General features: G+C 37.5%; 1 protein-coding gene across 3 annotated transcripts in view; it reads left to right on the top strand.

Annotated features, from left to right (window-relative positions):
• Positions 1-13793, top strand: part of raph1a (Ras association (RalGDS/AF-6) and pleckstrin homology domains 1a) — a 75963-nt gene that overhangs the window by 31380 nt on the left and 30790 nt on the right. For all 3 annotated transcript variants that reach the window (XM_016568970.1, XM_016568969.1, XM_016568968.1), the window contains exons 3-4: positions 12596-12715; positions 13098-13200. In XM_016568970.1, coding sequence (XP_016424456.1) covers positions 12596-12715; positions 13098-13200 — 223 coding nt within the window. The remainder of the gene's footprint in view (positions 1-12595; positions 12716-13097; positions 13201-13793) is intronic.

Below are 13793 nucleotides of genomic sequence, written 5' to 3'. Positions count from 1 at the left end.
TATACAGACGCACATTTTTAATTTAATATTGTATCCAAAGAACTAAAAAGTAAATATTTTCAGATTTTTTTATTTTTTAAGAGTTTCTGGTGAGGTAAAATTGCTCTTGGTAAAGGCAAAATAGGCTATTGAGACAATCTTTAAATCAGCATTATTGCCCTCCTACACATACACACACCAGTGATGAATGACCTGCATCCTGCTTATGGAGACACGGGAAACAATCTCTTTTCATCTCTCTGTAGCTTCTGTTTGAGAGGATCTTCCTCTCTCTTTGTTGTTTTCATCTTTTCCTGGCAAGTGAACCACTTGTATGAGCTCCCACCCAAACAAACCAAATTGGTGGACATTTATCATCTGTAAAATATTATAGATCTATTATCTTTTAAACCAAATTATAGCCTGATGACAAATACAAGTTTGGTTTCAGTTGGTTGCGTGTGTAGATGTTGTTAAGTGATTTGCGTGTGCGTTTTTGACTTCATGAGGTTTGACCATCGTCTCCCATGAGCCTCGCAGAGGCGTTTGACCAGGAAGTGTTGGATGGCTCTTTGTTTATCCAGGTCAGGGATGTGGAAATGACAGGCAACAGAAGCACGGCAGATCTGACTGAATAAATACACGTCTCCTACTATTAACTCACAAGATTATTTTAGTATAGAATGGAAATCTGCAGTGGCATCAAGTTGGAAAACATTGACGATAGTTTTGCAATAATGAGAAAGCAATGAGAAGGGAACTGCACGGAGGATTTAGGGTTCTTCACTCCAGGAAAAGAGCACTGAAATTCTTGCTTTTATGTGTAGCAAATAGTGACGCCTGTGCAAGTCTGCAGCAAATTTAAATCTGCAACTTGTTAAGAGTCAAAGTCCTGGACCCAATTAATTGACGCATGGTTTTCTTTATGCCTTCATTGTGAAAGCAGGGACATCACAGATTTCTGCTTTGTACGGCAACTTTTGCACTTAGCATAAAGACATTTTAACATGCATTGTGTGACAGATCGGCTGATTGATTTGTGCACATTCTTCCTGGTCCGCTCCACTATCAGTCTTGTCACTACAAGGTTGTGTGTTGAGCTCTAGATGTTGCTTTGTGATTGGATGACTGAGTTCTGGAGGTAATAAACACGGAGACTTTGTGGTGCCACTGAGATATTATTTGACTCTAATTTTATAAACATTTAAACCAGTGCATTCCTTGGGAAGGAAAACTCTCCACATCATCAAAGAGAATACGTTTTTCTTATACTTAATCCTGATTAGCATACTGAGTGAATATATGATGATCAAAGAGTTTGGTTTAGTTGGCGCTTAATTTTTTCACAAATATTGAGCTTGTGTACGCATTCATGAGAAACCCATGAAAGTGGCTTGTCAAGCAGTTTTCCTTCCTGTTTTAATGTATTTCCAATTGAAACAGGATGTTTGGAAAGGGCATATTAAATGCTTTGTCTTTATTTATTTATTTATTTAAGAAATAAATTAATAGCCTTGTCACAGTTATGATGAGCAGTGATGTATTTAGTCAAGGCAACTGGTGTAAGTGTGAGGCATTTGATTGGACAACAATTTGTCCAAATTTTTATGTCTGTTATGCAGGATGTGTCATCAGTATTTTTGGTCCGTTTTCCTGAAATAGAAATTGTTGGCAAATTTTACGTGGGTATATATGCTAAAAGCTAATTTTATCAACTTTAAGGCGTACACTAGCATATAATTGACCTCAGAGCTGGCACACATGGACTAAAAGGCTCAAAACTTTGATTTCATGGGGTTTTAAAAACATCCTCCATATATAGTAGCCATGAATAATCACACAACCCTTTGAACTGTTTTCCAGAATTTGCTTGCAAGTCCTTAGTATACTTCTGTCTGAAGGAAACATTTAATGGAAAAGTGTGGTCCAGTGACAGATGTGTGATGGGTGTAGCCCAGGCGGGGGTGAGACAGTCTTCATGTTCTGACTTTAGCTCTGAAAGGTCATGTAGACATTCTGCTGTTTTTAACAGGGCTGGTACATTTTACAACAAATGAACAGGCCTGGTAGTACACAGCAATTAGACTGCATGGTTACGTAATGGCATGAGTGTGACTTCAGTGCCGCCCAGAGCAGTGGCCAGTTTTATGTACCTCATCTGTCTTCCTACAGTGTTTTTCCAGTGACATTTTTAGTCTGGCTGTCATTTTAGTGTTTTGATGAACAGATCCTGGATTCATTGACCAGTCAAAGTACTAAATTAAGACAGTCCTGTCTGCTAACACCAGCTGACTAGCGAATAATTAGTTCAGTTGTGTCTTTGGTCATGAATTATCAATAGCCACAATTGAAAAGGTTGTACTCTTGGTCCATGTCCAGAGCTTTATGCCCTTGATGAGAGCCATTAAAACCACTCTGCTGGACCAGCTTTCTCAGTTCTTTCCTGAACATCCATTTTCTCTTCAAGATGCTTGATAACCACTCAGGAGTTGAGATAGTGTTGGTAACTTTCATGGGAATCTGTTTTACATCCGTAATAATCCATTTCAGAATCAAGTGGAATATTAAAAGTGAAAAAATTGAAGGGCAGAAATTGTTTTATTCATCAGGAATTTATTGGATAATGAAAAGTGGATGTTCCATACCAGAATGAAGACCAATCCAAATGACACCTCCATAAGGCTATGTAAAGGCTTTTTCAGCAGGTCTTTGTAATAGTCTTTTACAAAGATCTATAGGACTGTGTGGAAGAACATCGTATGTTACTAAAGGCACCCTGCAGTTAGGTATCTAGCGTGTTATTGGGACTTGGAGCTGATCTAATGGACTGGAATGTAGAGCTCACAAGAACGAGGCATCAAATGTAAACTTTTGCTGAGAGTGAAAAAATGTAGTGGAAATAACATCCAGGCCTCGTGCAGTAAATGGAAAGGCAATCACGACTTTGTTTGTCAGACCTGTTCAGTAGGACATATTCCATCAGTCTTTGGCGAAATGCTCCCAATGGAGAAATCTTAAACATTTCCAGCACACATCCTCAACTGGATTCTTGCTATTTTTTCTTTTCAGTCTCTTCTTTCACATTTTCAATCTGTTTTTCCCCGAACACAACGTGGCACTCAGTCACACGCATACTTTTGTGTTTTCAGCCTCTCTTGGAGATAAATGGCTGCTTTAATAACGTTTAAGGATCTCAGTGCCATAGCAGTGCTGTGGGATCAGTGGGAATATGGCCTGTGATCACTTCCATATGTAGGGATCGTGCCAGAAACAGTGGCATTGGCTGAGCACCAGCATCCCTGCACCTCAGTCTGCCTGTTGTATGTAGCCTCTGACAACCTGTGCTGACTCGAATAAGATGATTTATGTTAGACAGTACCATCTGTTGACCAAGGAGACTGATTTGCACACTGCCAGGGCACCATGTGTCATGCACTTTATGCAACTTATCTTATGGACTAATTTGTTATGTGCTGTTTTTTTTTCTTTCTTAAATATATTTACTTATTAAAAATTCTGTAATTGCATTTTGATCTTTTTTGGGACAAATAGTAAAATATGTCAGGATGATTCAACTGTCAGAATGAAGGAGGAAAATGCTCATTAAAAGAAAAAAAAAATCTTGAAAAGAAAACCTTCATAGTAGTCTGGTGGGTAGTTTGGCCATAATCTTTTATTATATCTTAGGGGAAAATGGATTTTAAGAAAACTGTGTCATGAGAACATTTATCCATTGAATCAAAGTCATGTGGTGCGACCAATGAAAGAAATTAAAACAGAAAATTACTACATAGAGGACCCCTAGCAGATCCTCATGACTATAGCTTTAATAATTGTAGTAAAACAACTAATAATAATTGTTATTATTATTTCAGTTTTAGTTTTTTTTGGTTTTCATACATGTAGTACTATGACTTAAACTTAGTTATTTCAGTTAGATGCCAAGGATTTTTTTTTTACATTTTCATTTATGTTTCATGACTTTTGTGTAATAATTATATTTATATTTGATATCAGCTTTATTTCAATTAATGAAAAAGATTTTTAATAGATTTAGTTTCAGTCAACAAGAACACCACTGGTCAAGGTCAGTAAGTTTCTTACAATATCATGTAATTTGACAACTTAAAAACTATTAATTCATGTGTCTGTCTGTCTGTCTGTCTGTCTATCTATCTATCTATCTATCTATCTACTTTGAAAAATGTTTAAATGTATATTTTTGAAAAGAAATAATTACAATTTGTCCACTGTCATCATGTATACAAAGTGTAAGGAAAATGATTGAGATATTTATATTAAATTTTGTACTTGAATTTTTTTCCTTTAAAAATGGTGTGAAGTTTTTTGGAATTTGGCACATGTGACTAATGTCCTTTTAATACTTTGAACACTTTTATTTGTCATTGACCCAGCTACAAATGTTCTTTAAAATTTGGGAATGTTGTTCAGTGTTTATTTAGTCAACTTATCTTTGATCTCTGGTGATGACTTTTATAGTGCTGTCACTTGCTTTTATTTATCTGTGAGAACCACAAACCTCTCTTTAAGATTTGTTTTGCTATTTTGGTCTCTGTCTAGATAGAGATGCGGGTGTGTGTGTGTGTGTGTGTGTGTGGTGTCCACACACAGTGGCTCACCAAGGGACCTCCCTTTGATACTGAAAAGAGATAAAACTCCCTTCTTTTCCGCTCCACCTTCTTATTCTTTCTTTATTTTGCTTTGAACATTTATAAAGAGCCTACTCGCAGACAGTTTAATCGCAAAACCACTGTGCCCTGAACATCAGTCTAAACATCGCCCTGGTACTGTTTATGTTGACTGTGTGGAAGGCTGCCTCCAGCTTTCTGCCTACAACACTCCTCTCTTTCTCTGGGGAGTAATCGCAATCAAATTGCGAAGAAGAACGGAGACAAACAGGGAGGAAAAGAGAGGTATGCAGGGAGGAGAAGGTTACTAAAGCTTAATATTTTCAAACTTTGAAAGTATACACAATAATCTTGCTCGTGTACCATTTTGCCCCCCGTTTTGATGATTTTTGGTCTGTTTTTGCATGTGGTTTCATACGCAGCAAGAAAATGTGTTGTGTTTGTGTGTTTCCATGCTCCCTCGCTCACATCTGGAATACTAAGCTGAGAGTTGGACTCTCTTGTTGATTCATTTTCATTTTTTCCTACGATGACTGAGGCCAGCTCGTCCTCACCACGAGTACATTTGTTTTTCTTCTCGAGGTGAAGGCAGAGGGAATGAAGGAAAATCTGGATCTTATTTGAAGCTGTTTCTTTCTGCCTTGACGTTCTGCTTGTATCCTCACCACAGCTCAGCTGGAATGTGCCTCGTGCGAGGAGCTTACTGCGGTCGTGTCCCGAGTCACCCATCCCTGAGGATGACAGCCAGGGTGCGAACTACGGGGGAGCTAACAAAAAACAAGAGGGCTCCCCCAAAGACCACGGTATAGTTTGAACACTGATGACAGCTGTACCGTAGTCGTGGGAAAACGCTCCTCAATGCTTCTCTGTGTTGTACTGAAAGTCGTTGGACTTAAATTGGTGGTGTGTTTGGAGGAATGTTTCCACTCATGCTCCACAAGGAACGTGGAAGCTGCTTTGTAATTATGCCCAGTCATCACTGAGTTACTGTACTTTAGCCCAACAACAAACCAAACCCCCCCCTCTGTATCATAATTTCTCCTGAAGCTGGGGTGAATAAACCAGATATCTGCAAACTGAAGCAGCCCCCAAGGACACAAAGCTCTGAGCTTTTGGAATAAACCACGTCTGTATCAGATGAATGCTGGACTTGCGAATGGAAACTACTCTCTAAATACACTGATTATAGTTTTTTTCTACTTCCGTAACGTTTCTGACAGGGTTTAAGAACAGAAAGTGAGGGGATTTAAGATAAGCCATCAGTTTGGCTCATGAATAGTTATTAGGTGATGTAAAGTAAGTTAGCCCGCAAGTCCTAAATGATCTGCTGAAAGCCAGGTAACTGGATACAAGCCATTGTAGCATTACCCTTTACTGCTTGTTTTTGTGTTGACTCCAGAATCTTTTTCTAGGTGTTTAATGCCATCAGTTCCAGTGTTTTATAAAAGGATTGAAGTATTTTTCAAAAAGAGAGAGGGGAAGAAATTCAACATTTCTAATGGATATACAATCACATTTTAATCAGATTTTACCATCACAGTAGAGTACAAACTTACTATACACACTTCAGTCTTGATGGTAACTGTATCATCTGTTTTTAGATGATAAGAGTCTCTGCTCAGTCAGTGGTATAGAATTGTTATTTTCAAAAGCACAATCCTGTTAGCTTTTGGCAGTTCCTGTAACCATCCTTTAGCGGCCTCCCTCCAGTGTTTTCTTTCTTTTTTCCATTTGGCTCCTGATGTAAATCTCATCTCTGCTCACTTATTGTTTCAATAGTTGGGGTTGGATAAGGTTTGCATGGATGCAAAAGTGCAAGAACTGCTTAGATTGAGCCACGTGTCTATAGTTCCTTCCAAGAGTTTTCATACATCAGATAATATTTCTGCTTTCAAATCGAGATTTCAGGAAATTCATTTGGATGTTGGAGTATAATTGGATGCTTCAATGCACACTTGTTGTTTCGAAGCAGTTCGTTGCCACAAGATCTCACGCAAGATCATGTGATGATTTCAGAGGAATGTTTTTAATCAAATGCAAACATTATGGGGAAATGTCACTCGCAAGTGATTATTACTATGCTCTACTCACTGAGAAAGACCGAACACTTGAAGTGAGCACTCTGAAGGGTGCAGGGCAGTACTGACTAATTGGAACACTCTACAAAGTCACTGCCAATTTATTTTAACATGGCAGCAAATTTATGCTTATGGCTATTGAATCATGTTTTGTATAAATTAATGCTAATACTACTTTATTTTGATTCAGGTTTATTTCAAATTGTTTCATGTTTAGTATTAACAAGTTTGTACCAAAAAAAAATGTCCTTTTATTGATCTGTGTATGTTTTATTTTTTTCTGGTCATAGAATTGTGGGTAATGACTGCAACAAGGTTGAAATAAGGACTATATACACTACCATTCAGAAGTATGGGGTCAATAAGATTTTTTTAAATGTTTTTGAAAATATTATTACAATCTAAAATAACTCTTTTATACTATAATATATATCAAAATATAATTTATTCCAGTGATGGCAAAGCTGAATTTTCAGCAGTTGTTACTTTAGTGTCACATGATCCTCCAGAAATTATTCTATATGCTGTTTTTGAAACTCATTCGGAATAGAAATATTTTGTTTGTTACATTATAAATGTGTTAAATCTAGCGTAGCGTTAGTTCTGGCAGGTCACGTTAGTAATAGTGGTCCTGACAGAACTGTCACTTTTGATTAATTTAATGTGCCCTGGCTGATTAGAAGTATTCATTTTTGAAAAAGAAATATTGCTGAACTCAAACGTTTTGAATAGAAGTGTAATTCACATGTTGAATTATGCCCATTTAATAACCTGTTTTGTAGACTCATGTTTGAAGTATGTAGAGTCGTTTGATGCACTCACAGGTGATGAATGTGGTGATGTGTTGCTCTCTGTAGACCAGCTGGGGTCTGTGGTTTGTGTTAGTTTATCTGTGTTTTCCGGGCTTTACCATGCTCCCATTAAAAACGCACACGACTCATTCTATAAGACGAGCCATTGGTTGTGTGAAGAATGCACAGGGGTCACAGCCCCACTTCAAAGTCTCCTTGCATCCATTTTCAACATGCTGCATGAGAGCAGACTAAATCTGAGCTTAATGCCTCTGATAGGCCCACACATCCCAAAAGTGTACTTGAAATCACATTATTATGCTGTGACTGTTGGTCTTGATGATGGCATAAATGAATGCTTAGTGTCTATCATTCTCAGTTTAAAAGCTTTGCCAGACACCAGGGTTTCATGGCCGATTTGAGCTTGTTCCATCACACACTACTGACCTTTGACCCAGAGGTCAAAGATTATAAGGTCAGGCAGTGGGAAGCACAATTCACACAGTTGCTGTCCATTTGCAAACAGCATGAAGTTGGAATCATGGGAAAGACTGATCGTCTGAGAATACAGGCTATCACATGAATCTGTTGCAACAATTTGAGTCGTGTTGAGGAAATGTTAAAACTTTTAAAATACAATATTACATTACTTATAAAAAAATTATTTTGTTGGAGAGTGGGCAGCCTTCTGTGAACAACTGTGATGGTCTCATTGGTCTGTCGAGAGGTCACACGATTTCCTGCCGTCCACTGGTATCAGACCGCATCACTGAGTAAATACACTGATATTTCTTGACGTTGAAGCACATCTTTTGGAGCAGCCCAACAGTTATCACCATTAAACTCATTCTTCAGGATTTAGCTGCTCATTTATCAGGGTTCTTAGCAAATCCACATCTCAGATAGATGCTGAATTCCTCTGGCACTCCCCTGGCAGGTTGGTCGAGTATGAAATGGCATCTTTGGGTGGAGATGTGCCTTTTCTTGATTATGATGCTGTTTTCTGACCCAGGATCAGTTAAGGATTTGATTGGCCATTTGTTATATAATCTAAAATGTCACTGATGCAATGAGTCACATCTACTGATGAACAGCTTTTGGGAGTGTGTGTTTGTTATGACATGGTAGAGGTTTGGTGTGGCTCTCATCTTGAGGGATGACTTACACAACAAGCCGCGAGGGGGATGAGGAATCCATTACATCCTGCATACTCCCTGTTCACATTAGACTGTCCTCCTACACACATACACAGCAACATGCCCTCAGATTTAATGTTTCCTTTGCTGCTTATGATTTGTTATCAGTAAAAATTTAAATGATGTGTAACTTATAAACTGCCGTTCATTATAATAGCTTATTTCATTTTTTCCACTCACAAAAACATGCTAGATGAGCTAAATATGTTTCCTAAGCTAGCAACACTAGTAATACTGCTCATAGTCAAAAGTGCATTCAGTTGTTTGGTGCTAATTTAAAACGTTTTACCAATTTAGAAATTAATCCACATCAAGCATGCAAAACTTTTGGATTTGGATTTGTGCCAAATGTGAGAGGTATGTGAGCCCACGTTTATTCATATAGCTTATTCCCACATGCCGGTAGTTTCAGTTTTGCTTGAAATAAATTTGTTTAGACTTGGTGTTTTTTTATATATATTTATTCTTATAATGAATGGCTCATTTTTCATTCCTGTTGTATTCTGAATAGTGGTAAATTTATAGGATTTGTTGTGGAGAGAATGTGGACACAGCAAGAGCGTGGCAGTGTTGGGACACATGTTGCTGTATTAATTATTAGGTATGAAGTATTAACACTGCTGGCTCTCCTATGTAGGAGGCAACAGGAGCGCCTGCTTTACTCCATCAGAGCGAAGAGCTTGCTGTGAGTGGAATGTGTAAGGCAGTGATGTGAAACAGATGCCTCCTCTGCAGACTTGATGCTGCACGTGGCCGGTGTCTCTCAAGATGGATTCTGCATAAAACGGAGAAGGTGTGAGCCAAGCAGTCCGGTCCAGCATCTATTAGACTAGACTACCGTGGCATGACTTCGCAGCACGTGCGATCACAGGCCTTCTGGTGATGATGATGATGATGTTGTTGTTGTCACATGTACACACACATACTCACTCGCTCTTCTACATGGGCCAGTGTGTGTGTGTCAGCAGGGATCTTTCCAAGCACAGTTTGAGTTTCTGTAGTGGCCCACGCCCCGGGCCTGCCATCCAGGCCCAAATCACAGGGCTGCTAACCGCAGGGAGCTAATTGTAGCACAGCTCCCTGAAACGCGTCCCTTTAATTCTCTCCCTGGTTTCACTCACTCTCTCTCCTCGGATCAAACATAAACAATTGCTGATAAAGCTCGGAGGATCTGGGCTGTAGAGATGAGCCAAGAGAACATGTGAGAAGTGGAATCTGAAAACGTTAGAATCTAGCATGAACCACTTACTCTATAGTTGAGGCATTTTTTATTTTTTTTAGTATTTACGAAAGAGGAAGGAAAGTGACAGAGCGAGGGGGAAGTGTGGGCGGGATTTGACCCAAGCCGGATTCGAACCCCAATCCCTATGAGCCTTTTATGGTAATAATTTAGTACCATAGTACTGTATATGGTACCAATTCAAAAATGTTGGGTCAGTAATATTTTTTTTTTAATTAATGCTTTTATTCAGCAAGGATACACATCATCAAAAATGACAGTAAAGACATTTATACTGTTAAAAAGGATTTCTATTTCAAATAAATGCTATTCTTTTGAACTTTCTATTCAGCAAAAAATCCTGAAAAAAAAATGTGAAAATGTGTTTCCACTACAATATTAAGCAGCAAAAACTGTTTTTGACATTGAAAATAATAATAGTAAATGTTTCTTGAGCAGCAAATCACCTGATTTCTGAAGGATCATGTGACACTGAAGACTGGAGTAATCACTACTGAAAATTCAGCTTTACAATCACAGTAATTACATATTAAAATGTATATTTAAATAGAAAACAGTTATTTTAAATTGTAATAATATTTCATATTATTACACAGCTACTGAATGGTAGTGTATATCAAAGTACCATGGTTTTATCATTTGTGATACCATCCCTATACAATGATAGCGTCATAATACAGTGGATTTTGTATAAGTGGTCATTGGACATGTACTGTAGTAATGTTGATAATTCTTCAGCTGTGCTGGTGTGTTTAAGATATTTGCGGTGGTCTCTGGTCTCCATCTCTAATGATCCTGCCGGCTGTTCAGATGAAGATCTAAACTCTGGAACATCTGGCTAGCACTTCATCATCTCACTGACCAGTTTCCCTCTGCATGTTTGAGAAGGACTGACCCAAAATTACAGGCTTGCCAGATTGCAAATGACTCCCCCCTGCGCATCGTACATAACCTGTGGAATGTTGGCTTCAGAACTACTGTAAAATAGCCCATGTCTAGTATATAGATGTTTTTCCTTTCCGTAACATGGTTACAGTGGAGATTTCTGTGGCCTGGTACAGTCTGTCCACGAGGTTTCCTCACCAGTAACAGGATATTTTCAGACCAAAGTACCTGAGAAGAATTTTAATAACGTAAGTGGATTATTCCCATTCTGTTATGCACAGTGTAACAGTGCTTATTTTGTTCATTGGCTAGTACATAAACCTCAAACTACTTATTAAACGGTTGATGTGTGGTACAGAAACATTTGACACTGGAGAGCGGTAATGGCTTTGTGTTTTAACAGTGATTGAAATGTGTTGCTGCTAAGCTTGCCAAAACCATTTACTACTGGAGAGGATGATTTCCAAACCATCTGATATAAACACTGATGATAAGACACTGATATATACAGATGCGTGCATCACACACACCAGGTCTCCATCTGTCCTGCGTAGTGTTAGATTCTACAGGATGGGGTTCTTGTTATCTATAAATCTTTTATGCTTTGAGTGCTGAGTACAAAGAAGAATTGGGCCTGTGATGTTACATAAGGACTTCATAATTTACAATAGTGACAACATTGGCCATTGGTAACATTAGTTTGTGCAGTCTCTGTCATGTATTATCATGACAAAATTTCTGTGTCCTAGTGGCCACCAGAGGGCAGTGTGTGATCACGAAAAGTGAAAGTGGCTGATCATGAACTCTGAGGCCTTATTAATGCATGTGCATTAGAGCCTAAAGAAAGCAGCATGTTGTGAGGTTCATATGTCAAATTTATGAGTGTCAATTGGCATGTGTATTGATTGACAGTGCTTTTAGTTGCTTTTTTTCTGAAGCATGTACAACTAAAATTTTTATTAAAATAGTCTCAAGTACATTACCTTTAAGAAGTTTGGGGTCGGTGTATGTATTTAGAAGTCTCTTGCTCCCCAAGTCTGCATTTATTTAATCAAAAATACAGTAAAAAACGTAATATAAAATGAAATATTGAAATATTGTTATAGACATTACTCCAGTCTCCAGTCCAGTCATGTCAGTGTCACATGATCCTTCAGAAATCATTCTAATATGCTGATTTGATGCTCAAGACATATTTCTTCTTATTATCAATGTTGAAAACAGTTGTGCTATTTAAAATTTTGTGTAAACAGCGATACATTTTTATTAAGGATTCTTTGATGAATAGAAAGTTCTGAAGAACAGCATTTATTTGAAATTGAAATGTTTTGTATCATTATACGGGTCTTTACTGTCACTTTTAAATTGTTTTGGCTGAATACAAGTATTAATTTCTTTCAAAAAGAAAAAAGTTTGAATGGTAGCGTGTCATACTGTTTTTATGCAGTAAGTGTGCAAATTTTGCTTATATTTGAAGTTAGGTTAATTACCACTTTAATGTTAAGTATTACATTTAATTGCTTAATTTAGATTTTTTTTAAGATACATTTTTATCTTTTTTAAAAATTGTTCCGTTTAAAAATCTGTAAAAAAGTCTAATTTTCCCATGAATTCAGAGTAGTGCACTTTAATGTTAAGTATTACATTTAATTGCTTAATTTAGATTTTTTTTTAAGATACATTTTTATCTTTTTTAAAAATTGTTCCGTTTAAAAATCTGTAAAAAAGTCTAATTTTCCCATGAATTCAGAGTAGTCCTGCACTTTTCCTGTTTCAGATGGAGCAGTTTTCAGATGACGAGCTGGATCACGCTGCAGAGGAGGACAGTGATAAAGAGGACCAGGACCTGGACAAAATGTTCGGAGCATGGCTGGGAGAGCTGGACAAACTGACGAAGGTGAGGCTGAGAGATGATAACCAGTAAATTTGTGTAATAATCTCATGGTTGTCAGTTTAGATTAGGTTTGTGATGTCATTACCTGTGAGGCTTTAAGCAGTGTGATGACTCTGTCAGTCATTCAGTTAGTCATTCAATTCAGGTTTGTGCAGTGTCCTCGTAGATGCATTTCAATTTACTGTTTAAGCTTCTTTTATTCGTTTTTAATGTTATGCAACACAATGTATCAAGTATGGATGACATCAGTGATGATCTGTATTTTTCTAAATTAATCAGATAGTCCTGAAATCCCTCTACCATGTTATTCACAGGACTGACACAGGTTAAACTACGGTGTATATGTGTAGTCTCACCACTCTTTTATCTGTGTTGCTGTTTTTAGAGTCTAGATGACGGGAGACCAGAGAAGGTGCAGAAAGCACCGCTCAGACAAGAGACAAACATGGCCAACATGGCCTATCGCTTCTCCATTTATAACATCAACGGTAAGGCCACAGTGTACTCTCTACTTTACAATATATTCAATTATTATCCACAATATTATATTATCGTATTCTAATATCATTATGACCTCAGATGGGGGCTATAGATTGCAAAATTATTTATGTAATTGGGGACTACACATTTTAATGTCATCATGACTCCATAAGGATCATTATGATTTGTTTCCAATTTTTTAAAAATTATTATGACCTCATGAGGTGCTTATTGATTCTCAAATCACTGACATTCTTATGCCAATATGACTATTTACACTACCATTCAAAAGTTTGGGGTTGATGAGATTTGTTTTTTTGTTTAAATGTTTTTGAAAAAAGTCTCTTATGCTCTTAAAGGGATAGTTCACCCAAAAATGAAAATTACCCCATGATTTACTCACCCTCAAGGCATCCTAGGTGTATATGACTTTCTTCTTTCAGATGAATCTAATCAGAGTTCTATTTAAAAATGTCCTGGCTCTTCCAAGCTTTATAATGGCAGTGAATGGGTGTTATCTTTCAGTAGTCCAAAAGAAGTCCAATAAAGCGCATCCATCCATCATAAAAAGTGTCCCACAAGGCTCCAGGGGGTGAATAAA

The sequence above is a fragment of the Sinocyclocheilus rhinocerous genome, unplaced genomic scaffold, assembly GCF_001515625.1.
Source record: "Sinocyclocheilus rhinocerous isolate Xijiao unplaced genomic scaffold, SAMN03320098_v1.1 scaffold1252, whole genome shotgun sequence".
Lineage (NCBI taxonomy): Eukaryota > Metazoa > Chordata > Actinopteri > Cypriniformes > Cyprinidae > Sinocyclocheilus > Sinocyclocheilus rhinocerous.
Note: the sequence above shows the minus strand (reverse complement) of the source record. Positions and strands in the feature narration are given on the sequence as shown.